This window comes from Eucyclogobius newberryi, unplaced genomic scaffold (genome assembly GCF_026437365.1).
Source record: "Eucyclogobius newberryi isolate DKJ021-1_F unplaced genomic scaffold, fEucNew1.0.hap1 SCAF_17, whole genome shotgun sequence".
Classification (NCBI taxonomy): domain Eukaryota; kingdom Metazoa; phylum Chordata; class Actinopteri; order Gobiiformes; family Gobiidae; genus Eucyclogobius; species Eucyclogobius newberryi.
Genome location: NW_027315801.1, coordinates 13,146,200 through 13,162,960, shown reverse-complemented (window position 1 = coordinate 13,162,960; position 16,761 = coordinate 13,146,200). Strand labels below are relative to the sequence as shown.

The 16,761-nt window shown below is 42.6% G+C and overlaps 2 protein-coding genes across 2 annotated transcripts in view; both read left to right on the top strand.

Moving 5' to 3' along the window:
- The first annotated feature begins 23 nt into the window (after nucleotides 1-23).
- Nucleotides 24-11,104, top strand: rnf41 (ring finger protein 41). The gene is made up of 7 exons (XM_072449231.1): nucleotides 24-132; nucleotides 1,214-1,305; nucleotides 4,448-4,563; nucleotides 4,972-5,243; nucleotides 6,061-6,196; nucleotides 6,830-6,933; nucleotides 8,577-11,104. Exons 3-7 carry the CDS (start codon nucleotides 4,474-4,476, stop codon nucleotides 8,929-8,931), a joined length of 957 nt encoding a protein of 318 aa, XP_072305332.1. The 5' UTR covers nucleotides 24-132; nucleotides 1,214-1,305; nucleotides 4,448-4,473; the 3' UTR covers nucleotides 8,932-11,104.
- A 2,336-nt stretch (nucleotides 11,105-13,440) lies between these two features.
- dgkaa (diacylglycerol kinase, alpha a) overlaps nucleotides 13,441-16,761 on the top strand; it is a 56,366-nt gene continuing 53,045 nt past the window's right edge. The window contains exon 1 of the mRNA XM_072449230.1: nucleotides 13,441-13,540. The gene's annotated coding sequence lies outside the window, so the exon portion shown is untranslated. The remainder of the gene's footprint in view (nucleotides 13,541-16,761) is intronic.

The window sequence follows — 16,761 nt, the reverse complement described above, 5'->3', positions numbered from 1 at the left end:
GTGACGTACAAAACGACGTCGCGTATCACAGGCGACGCAGACTAGGAGGATGTAGCTCGGACGTGGCTAACAAGGGAAAAAAGGATAATCGCACCTTAAAACTAACCAGGGCCCGTTGTACCAAATGTTTGTGTAGGTATTCACTCGATTGTTGTATTCCTGATCCACAGCTGTTTGTTTAATGTGTACCCTCTGCGTAAAAAGTGTGAGGTTATGTTTTTCCTTGGTTAGCTTCAATGCTAAATCAGCCTGTGGTTACAGAAGCCAGTGCTAATTGTGAGTCGCTAGCCTTAGCCTTAACATGCTCACGATCTCAAACCATTCTGAAACGAAAGTAAATGCATTTGTGGTTATTTGATTTATTTTTGGCACATATTTTGGTGTATCCCAACCTTCGTAAACCGTCGATTGTCTGAATTGTTCACGGTTTATTGCTGCTTTGCGTAAAAGGACTCTACATTACTTAGCATGAGGCGGTTTAGCTTGTCTGTGTAAGTATGAGCAGAACAAACTAAGAAGTGCCTCCTGCAGACAGTGTTGCTGCATCCACCCAAAATGTTTTTTCCTTTTAATTTTAATCTGTTTGTTATAATGCACTGCTAAAGACAGAAACCAAGTGTAAATATGTTCTGCGACCAGGTTTATATTGCTTTTAATTTAACCACAATGTGTATGAGCCATAAAAAGGCATTGACAGATGATCTAAATTGTGGATTTTATATGTAAGGATGAGCTATTTGGAAGAAAACGTATTCCCTTTTCTGCTACTTCCTATTAAAAGTAGAGCACCTTTGTTCATGATCAACTACAACATTAATCTAGAATGGAATAGCAATAGAAACGGGCCCATTGACTTTTTATTCAGAACTGATAAACCCGCCTTAGTTTAGCAAATATTACAGGAATTTGAGCGCAGATGGGGGTGGTTGAGTGATAAGATATTTCCTGAACACTCAAGCCTCAAATGCAGGACAGTACAGGATTACTCACACATGTAAGAATCTCTCAACAGTACTCAAGTAAACTCATGATGGGTGAACACTTATGGCATGGTTAAAAATAACACATCATTTTCTGTGGCAGATTTCTCAGTTATAGATTGCCTTTAAATCAAATGTATCAAGTTTAAACATGTTCTGTTCCTTTAGACTCACACTTGTAATAAACTTCTTATGTGTGTACAATATAAACATAACTGTATTGTATTTTGTAGGAGTTCCCCCTTAATTTGGAAGGATGTCATTTGTTTGCCAAATATTATTTGCTGTTGCTGAATGGATGTTTTAAAAGACATTTGTGACTGAGGTAAATTGGGAACATTCCATCCATCCATCTTCTGCCGCTTTATCCGGGGCCGGGTCGCGGGGGCAGCAGTCTGAGCAGGGACTCCCAGACTTCCTGCTCCCCAGACACTTCCTCTAACTCCTCCGGGGGGATCCCGAGGCGTTCCCAGGCCAGCCGAGAGACATAGTCTCTCCAGCGTGTCCTGGGTCTTCCCCGGGGCCTCTTCCCAGTGGGACATGCCTGAAACACCTCCCGAGGGAGGCGCCCAGGAGGCATCCGGAACAGATGCCCGAGCCACCTCAGCTGGCTCCTCTCGACGTGGAGGAGCAGCGGCTCTACTCCGAGCTCCCCCTGTGTGGCCGAGCTCCTCACCTTATCTCTAAGGGAGCGCCCAGCCACACGGCGGAGGAAACTCATTTTGACCGCTTGTATCCGCGATCTTGTTCTTTCGGTCACTACCCAAAGCTCATGACCATAGGTGAGGGTAGGAACGTAGACCGACCGGTAAATCGAGAGCTTTGTCTTTCGGCTCAGCTCCCTCTTTACCACAAGGGTCCGATGCAGCGACTGCATCACTGCAACCGCTGCACCGATCCGCCTGTCTTCCCTCACTCGTGAACAAGACCCCGAGATACTTGAACTCCTCCACTTGGGGCAAGGACACCCCACCCCCCTGGAGAGGGCAAGCCACCTTTTTCCGGTCGAGAACCATGGCCTCGGATTTGGAGGTGCTGATTCTCATCCCAGCCGCTTCACACTCTGCTGCAAACCGTCCCAGTGCATGTTGCAGGTCCGGGTTTGATGGAGCCATCAGGACAACATCGTCTGCAAACAGCAGAGATGAGATCCTGTGGTCCCCAAACTGGACACCCTCCGACCCCTGACTGCGCCTAGAAATTCTGTCCATAAAAATTATGAACAGAACCGGTGACAAAGGGCAGCCCTGGCGGAGTCCAACATGCACTGGGAACAGGACTGACTTACTGCCGGCAATGTGAACACAGCTCCTGCTCCGGTCATACAGGGACCGGACAGCCCTGAGCAAAGGGCCCCGGACCCCATACTACCGGAGCACCCCCCAAAGGACACCCCGAGGGACACGGTCGAAAGCCTTCTCCAGATCCACAAAGCACATGTGGACTGGTTGGGCAAACTCCCATGCGCCCTCGAGCACCCGATGGAGGGTATAGAGCTGGTCCAGTGTTCCACGACCGGGACGAAAACCACTCTGCTCCTCCTGAATCCGAGGTTCGACTATCGGTCGGATTCTCCTCTCCAGTTCCTTGGAATAGACCTTACCCGGGAGGCTGAGGAGTGTGATCCCTCTGTAGTTGGAACACACCCTCCGGTCCCCCTTCTTGAAACAGAGGGACCACCACCCCGGTCTGCCAGTCCAGAGGCACGGTCACTGAACCCCACGCGATGTTGCAGAGACGTGTCAACCAAGACAGTCCTACAACATCCAGATACTTTAGGTACTCAGGGTGGATCTCATCCACCCCCGGAGCCCTGCCACCGAGGAGTTTGCGAACAACCTCAGTGACTTCAGCTTGGGTGATGGATGAGCCAGCCTCCGAGTCCCCGGTCTCTACTTCCTCTTCGGAAGACGTGACTGAGGGATTAAGGAGATCCTCAAAGTATTCCTTCCACCGTCCGACGACATCCCCAGTCGAGGTCAGCAGGCCTCCACCCGCACCGTAAACGGTGTTGGTGAGACACTGCTTCCCCCTCCTGAGGCGCCGGACGGTTTGCCAGAATTTCTTTGGTGCCGACCGATAGTCCTCCTCCATGGCCTCCCCGAACTTCTCCCAGGTCCGGGTTTTTGCCTCTGCGACAGCACGAGCCGTGGCTCGCTTGGCCTGCCGATACCCGTCGATGACCTCCGAGGCCTACAAGCCAGGGTGGCCTGATAGGCCTCCTTCTTCTTCAGTTCTTCAGTCCCTTACTTCCGGTGTCCACCACCGGGTTCGGGGGTTGCCGCCACGACAGGCACCGGAGACCTTGCGACCACAGCTCCAAGCAGCCGCATCAACAATGGAGGCGAAGAACATGGTCCACTCTGCCTCAATGTCCCCAACCTCCCCCGGGACATGGGAGAAGCTCTCCCGGAGGTGCGAGTTGAATACCCTACTGACAGAGGGCTCCACTAGACGTTCCCAACAGACCCTCACAATGCGCTTGGGTCTGCCAAGTCTGTCCGGCTTCCTCCTCCGCCAGCGGATCCAACTCACCACCAGGTGGTGATCGGTTGACAACTCTGCCCCTCTCTTCACCGGCCGGAGGTCAGATGACACGACAACAAAGTCGATCATTGACCTCCGGCCTAGGGTGTCCTGGTGCCATGTGCACTGATGGACACCCTTGTGCTTGAACATGGTGTTCGTTATGGGCAATCCGTGGCTAGCACAGAAGTCCAATAACTGAACACCGCTCGGGTTCAGATCGGGGAAGCCGTTCTTCCCGATCACCCCTCTCCAGATGTCACTGTCATTGCCCACGTGGGCGTTGAAGTCCCCCAGTAGAACAACGGAGTCCCCAGTCGGTGCACTGTCCAGTACCCCTCCCAAGGACTCCAAGAACGCGGGGTACTCTGCACTGCTGTTCGGCCCGTAGGCCGCCACAACATTGAGAGACCTGTCCCCCACCCGAAGGCGGAGGGACGCGACCCTCTCGTTCACCGGGGTAAACTCCAACACGTGGCGGCTGAGCTGAGGGGCTATAAGCAAGCCCACACCAGCCCGCCGTCTCTCCGTCTCTCTGCCGTCGACTGCCGCCCAGATCTCTCTGCACCGGCCCCTTATGGATCCTCATGCGGGTGGTGGGCCCACGGGAGGGAGGCCCCACGTCGCTCTTTCGGGCTGTGCCCGGCCGGGCCCCGTGGGGTAAGAGCCGGCCACCAGGCGCTCGCCATGGAGCACCCATCCCAGGCCTGGCTCCAGGGTGGGGCCCCGGTGACGCCGATCCGGGCGACGTAAACTGCCTTGTTCTTGTTGTCATCATAGAGGGCTTCTGAACCGATCTTTGTCTGACCCGTCACCTAGGACCTGTTTGCCTTGGGAGACCCTACCAGGGGCATGAAGCATTAACATAACATAACATGTTATCCAAATGTGTCTAAATTTTGTGCATTTTTATAAAGTTGTGGTTTGTTCCCTTTTCTCAGGAGTCCGGGGGTCACAGGAATGTACCATGGGGTATGATGTCACCAGATTTACAGGGGAGGTGGATGAAGACCTCCTGTGCCCAATCTGCAGTGGAGTCCTTGAGGAACCAGTTCAGGTGAATTTTTGTTCATGCAGAAATTATTATTATTATTATTATTATTCACCGTCTGTTTTATTATATGATTTGCCAGTCACCATTCCTTCAGCAGAAATTGTGTGGAAACCAATTAGATAAATTACTGTTTGGCAAACACAAGGGAGATACGCTTTTACATTATCTGAAAACTCAAAATGGATTTAAACAACACATTGTCAGGAGCCTGAGATCAATACAACCATTCATGGGCCTCTGTAGTTTGTAGTTTGTTTGTTGTTTGCGTTTCAGTAAAAAGGCTGAGAGACGAACTGAAAAACACTTGATAACTTTAATATGATTTGAGAGGGACTTGTGACTGTTTATACTGAGTAACAGAGCTTTAATAATTATGAATGAAAACATACTCATTTGGTTTAACTTTTCCAGGCTCCACACTGTGAACATGCCTTCTGCAATGCGTGTATCACTCAGTGGTTTGCCCAGCAGCAGATTTGCCCGGTGGACCGCACAGTCGTGACCCTCGCTCACCTCCGTCCCGTCCCGAGGATTATGCGAAACATGCTTTCCAAACTCCAGATCAACTGTGACAACGCCAGCTTCGGGTGCACAGCTACGCTCCGGCTCGATCAGCTGCAGTCTCACCTCAAAGACTGTGAACACAACCCCAAGCGACCCGTCACCTGCGAGGAGGGCTGCGGGTGAGTTCTTCTTCTGATGTCTCTGCAATGTGTTTTTTTTATTGGGATTTTATTGAGCAGCAGATAAGAGAAAGCATGCAATCTGTTAGCAGAGGTTTTAGGAATGAGTTGGGAATTTATTCTGCCTTTTTACATACAGATGTGCAATTTACTAATATTTTTTGTCTTGCCAGTGCACTCAGGGTCAAATATGTGGTCCTTTCTTAGAGGTTTTGAGCACTTTTGTAATTCCACGCCCCATTTAGTCAATTAATCGGGCACAATTTTTTGTCTTAACATTCTACAATTGTCTTGCTTCGCCTGGAATGTTACACAGTATAGCATTAAACGTATCTGTCTCCATTGAGAAAAGCTGGTGGTTGGTGGTCGTCTCCCTTTGAACCATGAACACACATTTTTCTGCTTGTGTTAGCAACTGAAATCAGGAAGCAAACATTCACAGCTTTACTGGACTCCGTTTGATCACTCAGCACTTTGTCTTTGTCTCTTGGAATTTATTCCCCAGCCGATATCCCATATTTGCCTTGCAGATGCGTCCGATATACTTTTTTATAATTATCAATCAAGTAAATGTACAGCCATCATTTTAGCTTCATTGTTCTTCTATTTCCATTGAAAATAGAAAACACTGTTGTAAAAATAACTGCCCAATACATTTAAATTCTCGATATATCAGCAATGGAACCTATACTTCCCCCAAACTACTCTACACGGGTGCTGGCACTTTTCAAAAAGTAGAACACCAGAACGTAATCTCGAATCTACTTTGACATGTAGGTTGATTATTATTAATTTGTTGTTGTTTTTTTTCCTTCAGCCTTGAAATGCCCAAAGATGAAGTTCCCAATCATAACTGTATCAAACATTTGAGGAGCGTCGTGCAGCAGCAGCAGACCAAGATTTCCGAGCTGGAGAAAACGGTGGCAGAACATAAGCACCAGCTGGGAGAACAAGTGAGCTCCTTCTCATCCATGTCCAAAAGATGAATGGGGAATTCTGTTGCTGTTCTGTTTTTTTTCTTTTGTAGCAACTAAAATGTTGAAAGCCTCAACTGGAAAAGTCAAATTTCTTTAATCCAATCCATTTTATTTATATAGCACGATTTACACAACCAGAGGGTTCCAAAGTGCTTAACAGCAAGGTAAAAGACTACAGAGGCATAAATAGGATAAAAGTAATAAAATAAGATGTAAAAACAAAATCAAATAGAATTAAAACAAACACACTAAAATCTTTAATTCGTTTTCAATCTGAGCCTAAAAGAGGAGAATAATGAATACCAAAATATTCATTACATTTGAAAATGCAATATAAAATCATAATCAAGCAACTAACAAATGGTACAATTGTATATTTAAAACTGCATGATGAAAGTCCTAGTCTTCATGGGATCTTGTGCAAACCCTGTAGTTAATTTAAGATACTTATAATTTTCAAACAGTTATAGATTGGACAAATATGCAGAGGATATACACAGGCTCATGTAGCTGCTTTGTACTTGCTCCACTTGTTTTCTTTCCTCTCTCCTGAACTGCCCTCTCTGTCCTTGTGTTGCACTGAAATGTTATAAGAGTGTTGTCTTTCAGAAACGGGACATTCAGCTGCTGAAGGCGTACATGAGGGCGATCCGCAGCGCCAACCCAAACCTGCAGAACCTGGAGGAGAGCATCGAGTATAACGAGATCCTGGAGTAAGTTAGGACTTTAAAACCTTTCTCTTATTAACCTATGGCCTTGTGTTTAGTCTTTTATATTTTTGATTAAGTTCTGCTTTTTTGCTTGAGCTTTACAGACATTTAAAGAATTGGTCAACTTCATGTGTAAATATTTTATGTATTTAAAATAACTAAGGCTGGGCTTTATGGGCAGAAAAGTGTATCTCAATATCATTTCTCATATCGCAATATCTTTTTAAAGTGAAATACTTTTGCCAAGCCTGTAGGCCGCTGACAGTAGAATATATATCGAGCATCACACAGATAGTTCCCTTCACTTGTTATAAACTAATAGGGCACACGGTAATCATTTAAAAATTACAACAAATGAGTCTGATTCATAAACTTCTCTTCACTCTTGTTTGTACTTTGTTTATTTGTATTCTTCTCTTTAACTGTGGCCAACTGGTGTTTGAGGTTTATTTTGTAGCAGCTGGAGAGTGAAGAGTAAACAGACACTTTAACAGCAGCACGTCCAGCACAGCTTGGCTTTGTGTTTGTACTGCACCTGATGCTAATAATAAACGTAGCTTACTTGGAAAACATTTATGAGAGAAACCACCGTCCACAAGCCCCTGTCCTCTTCAGGACAGTGTGGAGTTCGTTTAGGTCAGTGTCTGGGCACATTTAGTGTAAAATGTGTAACACGAAGCTGTCGATACACGAAGCAGACACAGGGAAAAAAGAAAAGAAGCTAACACCGCACCGGCTTTTCCTGTAAACTCAAACGTGAGCGAAATAAATAGCGAAGCCCAAATTATGACTTCAACAGATTGGATATGTCAATGATTTTGTAATTGAGAATACATCTGTGTCAATTAATTTTTATCTGTAAAAGCTATATTTGACTTTTATTTTATTATATTATATTTGAACTTCTTTACCTTGTGTCTGGAGGGATTTTTTTAGTCCAATCCATTGTCCCTCATCTTTAAAATGTTTTTGGTTGTCCGTTTCCCTGCCACTAGACTGTAAATTAGAATGAACATACTCATAACTAACTCTGGTAAAATACCTCAGCAACATTTGTCTAATTGTACATGGACAGTCCTGTTTTTAAATAAGCAGAATCTGTGTCACCAGTCTCCTGGAACACTTTGAAAAATGTAATCCCTAGTATTTTATATTTAAACTTTCACATTTTTTAAGGGTTAAGGTTTTTACGATTTTCTAATTTTTACTGTATTTGGTATATTTATACCTGTTGTACATATACATTTAAGTTTTACTCCAATTGAACTGGTATTTGTTGATAAAACGTTGAAAAATCTTTAGAAAATGACAGGATATTCATTCCAGTCAAAGTTTATGCATCATTTTCACAAACAACGTGCTCTCATATATTTGTATTTTTCAAATAAAAAAATACATTAGATGAGTTTTTGTCTAGCGTTTGCTGGGTAATTTCCTAGTCTGATGTCATCAGTTACAAACGGGTAATAGTGGTATTCTGTGAGAATTTTTTGTATAATTTTTAGCAGAATTCAAAATATATTTCTTAACTGCATTTTATTTGAAGGAGTCATGGCGCACTTTAATGGGAAACACTGGCTCTTGTTTCACATAAACCATCAGCTTTACCGTGTGTGAGTTGACCATGTTCACTCTTCTGTGCACAGGTGGGTGAACTCCATGCAGCCGGCCCGCGTGACTCGCTGGGGCGGCATGATCTCGACCCCGGATGCCGTGCTCCAGGCGGTCATCAAGCGCTCGCTCATCGACAGCGGCTGCCCGCTCTCCATCGTCAACGACCTCATCGAGAACGCCCACGAGAGGAACTGGCCTCAGGGACTGGCCACGCTGGAGACGCGGCAAATGAACAGGCGCTACTACGAGAACTACGTGGCCAAGCGCATCCCCGGGAAGCAGGCCGTGGTGGTGATGGCCTGCGAAAACCAGCACATGGGCGAGGATATGATCTTGGAGCCCGGCCTGGTCATGATTTTTGCACTCGGCGTGGAAGAGATTTTATAACTGTCAATCTGCTAATGTTTTACTCGGGGCGACGCCTGAGCGAAGTATTAAGAAACAGCAAAAAACCTTCTTGAACTTGATCTGACCTTTTTCAAGCGGAATGGCAAACGTAATCCCAAGCTTGATGTCGATCATTTTTGGAGCCAGGTTTGGTCGTTTATGGTCTTTGCACAAGTGGAAGTGATTTTTTTTTTTTTAACCGTAAATCTGATTGTTTTACTTGGAGAAGCCTGAGCAAAACACTTTACAAAATCAGTTCAAAAATAACCTTACTTGCATACCGTACATGAACAGAAAACACTATATGATAATAAGCTTTTGAAGAATACGACCATTTCTTTCACTTCTTCAGAAAGCCTTTGTCGAGTTGCAGTCAGGTTATTGCTTGAAGTGGAGGAGCGGTAAAGCTATGGGAGAAACGCTGCGGCGGCGTTAGTCCAAGCCTAATACCGATGCCTTACAACGCTTACAACGCTCACTACGTTTGAAATAACATGAGACATTCGAATTTGATGAGTTCGGACGGAGGGCAGGGGCAAGTCACTGTTTTTGAAAGAAATTCTATAACATTTGGGTCCACAAAGAAGGTCGTTTCAACCGACAATAACTGCTTGTTTGTTTGAAAAAAAGTTAAAATTATATATATATATATATATATATGTAGTGAATATAGTGAACAAAATGGCACCTTAGTTCATTCGTGATTACATGGAAGACATTGAACTTTATGCCCGTTTATATTTCCTGAGAATAACACAAAGAATAATAGAAAAGATACAGTGAAGTAGGGAGGTCCTGAAATGCCACAATTTAAGTTCTTCACAATTACTCAGACTAAACGACTGTGAACTTTTTAATTTTCTTTAATCCCCGTTGTCTCACACATATCAATCCCTCAAGTTTGTGACCAGTTTTATGGAATTTTAACTTTCTGAATGGGCGAAAATAAAGTTAATGTGACATAAACGGCCAGATTATAAACGTTCTTTCATTTTTGGTCTGTTTTTTTAACAGCTTGTTGAATTAAAATACCTAATTTTGCTTCTAAAATTATTTTTCTTTCTTACGCTTTATGTTCTGACCTGAATAATCACTGTTACCGATTCGACTAATCATGAGATTCCTAGTCAAAAACTATGACAAATGCTATTTAAAAACACACTTTAAATCTAACCGTTTAACGAGAATATGAAATGAAAATATACCATGAATCAAATAAAGATGCAGAATGGATTAGAAAATGTATGGGAAAAGGTACAGGCCAGATTGACCTGGTTTATGGCCAATATTTCTGCTTTTGACAGTTCTACAGTGGAATTCTGACCTGCCCTCCGCCTCAGTTATAAACGATTGGAATGTTCCGGATTCGCTCGTGTTAAAGGAAGGCGTTTACCACGTTTTTAGTGCATTATCTTCTCTGATTGTCCGAAAACGAAACGCAGCCACCTCTCTCGCTTTTCACATCCCCCAACGATGTACATTCTTGTAAATACAAATATTATATTGCAGTATATCGTTCAAGATTTGTCTCGCTGTAAAGTGTGATTTTTGTTTCTTTTTCTCTTGATTTATTGATTCTCAAAGTCCGGCTGTGTTAACTCTGTTAAAGTTTACTTGGTTGGAGATTTCTTTTCTCTTTTCTAATGTAAATTTCATACGACTTCCTGCTTCGTTTAAGATTGTCTGAACCTTTCGTGCCATTCGTTTGTATTTATTGTGTTGCCTTTTAATGAAAGTCATGTTTAAATGCTTGAAGAAGTCACGGTTCGATGTTTTAAAAAAAAAAATAGAGGAAAGAAAGTGCATTCGAAGTCTACGGGGCTGAAGAAAAATGTGCTTGTCAATTTGTTTTCTGTTGTGAAGATTTTGGCATCATCCATCCATCATTCTTCTTATTCTTGCAATGTTATGACTAATCTCATTACAGTTTGTGCAGTATCTTAGTGTGGCTGTAGAAAACATTTACATTTCTCTAACGACTTTTGACCGCTATAATAATCCACCTCAAGATAAGCGCGCACAGTACATTTACGACTGGTTTAAAAAGCCTTCAAAATCACAAACTACGAATGCGTTTGCAATGTGCCCTTTTTTGTTAACGCTCTCCAGGTAAAGTTTTCATTTGTTTTGTGTCTGTTATTGTTATGTGAAGGAATAAAATGCTCAAACTTTAGTCGGACGGTGACGCCGCGGGAGTTGAATGACTTTTCTTAACACAAATCAACGTGAGACTAATGTGAGATTCCCTATTGCAATGTTGAATTATTGAAATTATTGTGACATAGTTTGATGATGCACCAGTCGAAAGTTTGGACACGCCTTCTTGTTTAATGTTTTTAGTTTCTTACACAAATAAGACATTGAATATAGGAAGCAAGACGTTTGGAGTTACGTCGAAACGTGTTAGATACAGATTTGGACACCACAAAGATGATCAAACGTCTCTTTTTCATGTCGAGGTTTGAGACAAAAGACCGACCCATTCAACACAAAATAACTTTATTAAATATCCTGGTCTCGTTCTAGTTCTGCTGAAGCTCAAGATCGTTTCAAGCTGTTCATGAAAGGTCAAGTGTCGTCCTGTTAGTGCGATTTATTTTGTATACTTGCTCAAATTAGTGTCTCGTTTCGATGCTAGTTTTAGAATGATTAGTCTCTGATTTTTGATACTTTAGACGGCAAATATGTTCATTATTTTAGATTCAGATTATTCAAAGTAGGCGTTTGCGTTGTTAACAGTGCACAAAGCGGTGTTCAGAGAAAATAATCTAAAATATAATCACACTTTCTTGTTTAGTACCACATGTTCATTCAGAATCCACAAAGTGTAAATCCCAGTGGTCATGAAAATAAATAAAACATTCAATGAAAAGGTCCAAACTTTTGACTGGTAATGTACAGTATTACGTGCAATACATTGAATTGTAAACTTCTGGGATCAAAATGCACTCCCAAAGCAGCTGCGGCAACAGAAATAACTTGCCATCAAGTGTTGAATACATTTTATATTGATGTGTCGTGCTTTTGAGAGGTTGGACAACCTTGTAAAGCACAAAATATTATAATTGAAATGCTTTGTTTTGTGTCAGCAGCAGTAAAACGACAGCAGAAGAAGAAGCGCACTAGTGTTTACAACAAGATTACTAAGTTTCATGGGCCGAATTATTCTTTACATATTTAAAATGACAAAGCTCTTTAGCATTAGAACATCCTCTGAAGTGCACATTGTTCCAGTTGTGTCAAATTCAAGTGCATTTCTCCTCTGCACAGACCCAGACACAGCTCTTGTTTTCAGGCCTTTGCCGTTCATTGAGGCCCTAATCCTTCTCTGCGCTGGAATGTGACATCGTGCACTTTACTCTTTGTCTGCTCCTGGTGTGGAGAGACCGGAGCCAAAAACATAACATTACATTCACAAACTAAAGAGGTTCGGTTTCAGGTGACTTCAATACAATCTTGAGTTTGTTTAAAAAGAGTAGCTCTACAATTAATTCACAAGGTTTGTGGGAATTATAGCAGAATAAGACCACTTGTAAAATAACTACTTGTTTGTGTTGTTGTAAGCCTATTAATGACTTATGTAAAATACAGAAGTTTATTATAAGATTTATGTACATTATTACAAAGTCTATCTGTAATATTGAAAGTTGTATTGTGTATTTTTTTCCAGAAGTATGACAGAATTTGAGTTTGACAACTCATTATTATTAGCAGTATTATTAAGGCAGAAGGCATTCTTGGTAACATAATCTGGTGTTACAAATGTTATGTTACCGTACACGTAACAATTCTTAGGCTTTTTGAGCTATTCCTTTCGTCCTCCAACCACAGGGTTCAAACCTCCTTTTTCTGTTAATATTATTAAAATACCATCATTGCATTATTTACAAAATACAAATTACAAAAAACTAAATTCTTATTTATGTATATAGTCTTTTTCTTGACATCAAATGTATAAATAAGAAGCATTTATTTCAGATAAATAAACATATTATCATTAACATATTTGTTCTGGAACTTTATTTCCAATCACGTGAGTGTGAAAGCTCTGGGCCTCTTGACATGGAACTACTTGAACTTGTTTTTATGAAGTTCCAAAAGCTAATAATAATATTAACAACAATAATAATAATAAGCACAATCGATTGACAGAGTTACTGATGAGTCACTGTAACAGTGGTTTTAGTACATTTATCTCTTTACTTCATCCAATCCACTCCATGTGGCACATTTCCGTGCTTTGCCTTTTTTGGGGGGGAATAATCAGATGGAACAGAATCTGATCACTCCAGACATCGGATGATCAGATCTTTGGCGCGCGCGCAGACCACACGTGCTCGAGCGGCGCTGCAGGACCGCGAGTCCCCGTGGTCCCGTGCGCGCGCACTGCAAGTTTGCAGGGGGCGTGTGCGTCCTAGGAGCGCGCGCACACGGGGACGCACGGGCGGTCCTTGGCTCTGGACTCGCCTCTCCCCGGTCCTGTCCTCACACACTCTCGTCCCACGGCCCCCGCTGCCCGCGCCCGCACACAGTCACGGACACTTTCTCCTCCGAAGCGCCGCTGCCTCGTCCCGGCTTCTCCTCCGCACGCGCCGCGGCCCCGGAGCAGGTAAAACATGACAAGTTTTGCACCGTTTTCGCTCAATCGCAGGACATTTTGTGGCGAGTGGAAGCTGTAAACGCCGCGCCAAACTGACTGTTAGAAGACTGTTAGAAGACTGTTAGAAGAATGTCTATTGATTTCCATGCGCTAACTTCGCAAGAATCCACAGCGCGCGCGGGTGACTGAAACGAGCGCGTGCGTACGTGCGTCACGAGCGCGTAATTAACCGAACTGTCTGGGATGAGCTATTGTCGTGTTTGCCTCATTCACGAGCAGGTTATGTGTGTCCGGTGTGATTTCTCTTGTCCTCCGTTACGCTCCTGCAGGGACACCCTGCAGGGACACCCTGTCAGTGCAGACAGGGCTATTTTTAGAGAAAGTGTGGCTTCAGTTTTGGCTCGTCATTTGCCGTGAAAAGCTCGTTGTAGTTTGGGATTCTTAGTCTTATACAGTCGCCCTTCCTCAATAGTGAAATTGTCATAAATAAATAAATAATCTGAATCGTCTGTGGCTTTCACACCAAAAATCCGATCATTGTCTGATTTCTGCTGTTATCCGACAATAGAAATGTCATAGATGTTTTTGCGTTGTCACAATAGTAATATTTCAATCCACATTTTGATATTAAGCAAACGTCACAATAGCCATTCTAATACCGCTATGATCATAAAATTATGCTATCTAGACCAGCGTTTCTCAAACTGTGGTACGTGTGCACCTCTTCACTTCTTGTGTTCTTGTCATTTGTTGTACATTTTGTTTCCACATTTTTGCTCTTTCTTGAGTAATTTCTACTGTGGCAATTGTTAGTCCTAATTTAGTCCTAAAATGGTCCAGTTAAAGACCTGGTTTAGATCGGGTGGGACTCGGAAAGACAAATATTTTCTTTGGTGGTACTTGGTGTGAAAAGTGAAAGAACAACTGAACTAGACATTTTCAACACAAAATAACAGTGTGGCGGTCTTGATACTAGTAGTTATGTTAAAGCTCAGGAAAGGTCAAACTTTGTCCTGTTTATGTGATTTTTGAGGAGGCTTTCAATATTAGCTCAAACTAGCATCTAATTTTGATACTTTAATACCCAAATGTTTTCATGAACACCAGAAATCTGATTCCTGGAGTTACCAGATTATTGAAAGGTCATATTAGGGATATTTATATTAGGGATGTCATGATTATTTGGTCAATCAATATTCATGATTATTCAGGTAACAATATCATCGTGAGGACTAAAACACAATTGTTACAATTTTATAAGCAAAATCTAGACTTTTCGTCCAAAAAGGCTTGATAAATCGTACCGGTAACTTGTTAGATCATGCAAAAGAAAATTGAAGATCATGATCTCTGTAATAATTGTTTTTTTCTCACTAAAACTCATGCACACCAAAATCTGATTAGTATGAGCTCTGTGAACCGTGAGATTATTGAAAAGACACGCAAACTGCAAAATCAGAAAGAAATCTGATTACACGCAACCGATTTGGGCTGTTAACATTTTAAGAATAATCGTGCAACTCCAAAAATCTTATTGTTGATTGATTTTGATTTTGAACTTGCGCGTCACCACAGCCACTTGATCAGATTTCTGTCCGATTGTTCACTCCTGTGCTTTGTCTTCTAAATAGAACAATTGCTCTGGAAATGCGTGAAGTGAGACACGTCACTGGGTTCTGTCGATTCTGTTGATTTATACTGCGCATGTAAACGCACACCGAAAATCAGACCTCATTATTGGGTTATCTGATTATTCTTCAGATTTGTATTAGCCCATGTGGTTGTATTGGATTTTGTTGCTTGATGATGTTCTTTATGAATATGGACTGTTCAATTGTTTAATCAGGTGAAAATACTTTGCTTGCACTGCACACTAATGCTGCTGAGTGTTACCCCCATCCCAACTTAACCAAACCAAACACAAAAGTGCTTATACAGACTATCCAGACGCCGGTGTTACATTTCACTTCGGGGCTGCAGGATGAATCGCTCGAATTGAAATTGCAATTTGAATCGTCGCAAAAAAAAACCCCAAAACTGCAGTTATTTTATCAGAACAATAACTTTATTACAAAAGTTGCAGTTTAAACTTTGCCCCAAACTGTTCTGAAATGCAAAGTATGACTTCAGCAGTGCATTTTCCAGTGTTTAAACTCTGAACACAATCATACAGTCGGAGGTAACTTGCAAATTTTATCGTTTTTGCAGTTACCGGTAAATTATGTTTAGCTATGTGTAGCTAAAACCGCTAACTAAAACGAAACTATTTGAACTCAAACTGTCCAAATGCTCGTACAAAAGCCTTATGAACTGGTAATATGTTGTTGCACTGTGTTTGTTACAGCGATGTCTTAATGGAGCTCGTCCGTCATTATCTGCTCGTGTGCAAGAACAGGCGATCGATAATGTGAAGTGGGTCATTTATGTCTCATGTTAACAAGGCTGTAGTTAGTACATTACGTCCTGGTTAGAATTGCAACCAAGTTGTGTCAGAATTACAACTGGAGTCAAAGCGTTTGTGTGGCTGATGGTGGCACAGTGGGTTAAGCTTGGGTACGTTCACCAGAGGAGATGTGGTTCATGGTTGATTATTGTTATGTTCTTGTGTAACTGGGCGAAACACTAGGGCTGTAATCGACTAAATGAGGCATCAAAAAGGCAAAAGCTGTCAAAACTGTCTCTGTGATCCAACCATATATTTGCTCTTGCTTTAGTCCTAGTTTTGCTCTTGCTTTAGTCTTGGTTATGCTCTTGGTTTAGTCCTGGTTTTGCCCCTGGTTTAGTCCTGGTTTGGTCCTTAGTTTAGTTCTCCGTTTAGTCCTTGGTTTAGTCCTTGCTTTAGTCCTTGGTTTAGTCCTTGGTTTAGTCCTTGGTTTAGTCCTTGCTTTAGTCCTGGTTTAGTCCTTGGTTTAGTCCTTGGTTTAGTCCTGCTTTAGTCCTGGGTTCAGTCCTGGGTTTAGTCTTGGTTTAGTCTTGGTTTAGTCTTGGTTTAGTCCCTGGTTTAGTCCCTGGTTTAGTCCTTGCTTTAGTCCTTGGTTTAGTCCTGGTTTAGTCCCTGGTTTAGTCCTTGCTTTAGTCCTGGTTTAGTCCTTGGTTTAGTCCTTGGTTTAGTCCTGCTTTAGTCCTGGGTTCAGTCCTGGGTTTAGTCTTGGTTTAGTCTTGGTTTAGTCTTGGTTTAGTCCCTGGTTTAGTCCCTGGTTTAGTCCTTGCTTTAGTCCTTGGTTTAGTCC

What these genes read in the sequence shown, in the direction of transcription:
- rnf41 (XM_072449231.1), top strand. Translation starts at nt 4,474, where the DNA reads ATGGGGTATGATGTCACCAGATTTACAGGGGAGGTGGATGAAGACCTC. An exon ending in TCCTTGAGGAACCAGTTCAG is followed by an intron (nt 4,564 to 4,971) that starts GTGAATTTTTGT and finishes TAACTTTTCCAG; the next exon opens with GCTCCACACTGTGAACATGC. An exon ending in GAGTATAACGAGATCCTGGA is followed by an intron (nt 6,934 to 8,576) that starts GTAAGTTAGGAC and finishes TTCTGTGCACAG; the next exon opens with GTGGGTGAACTCCATGCAGC.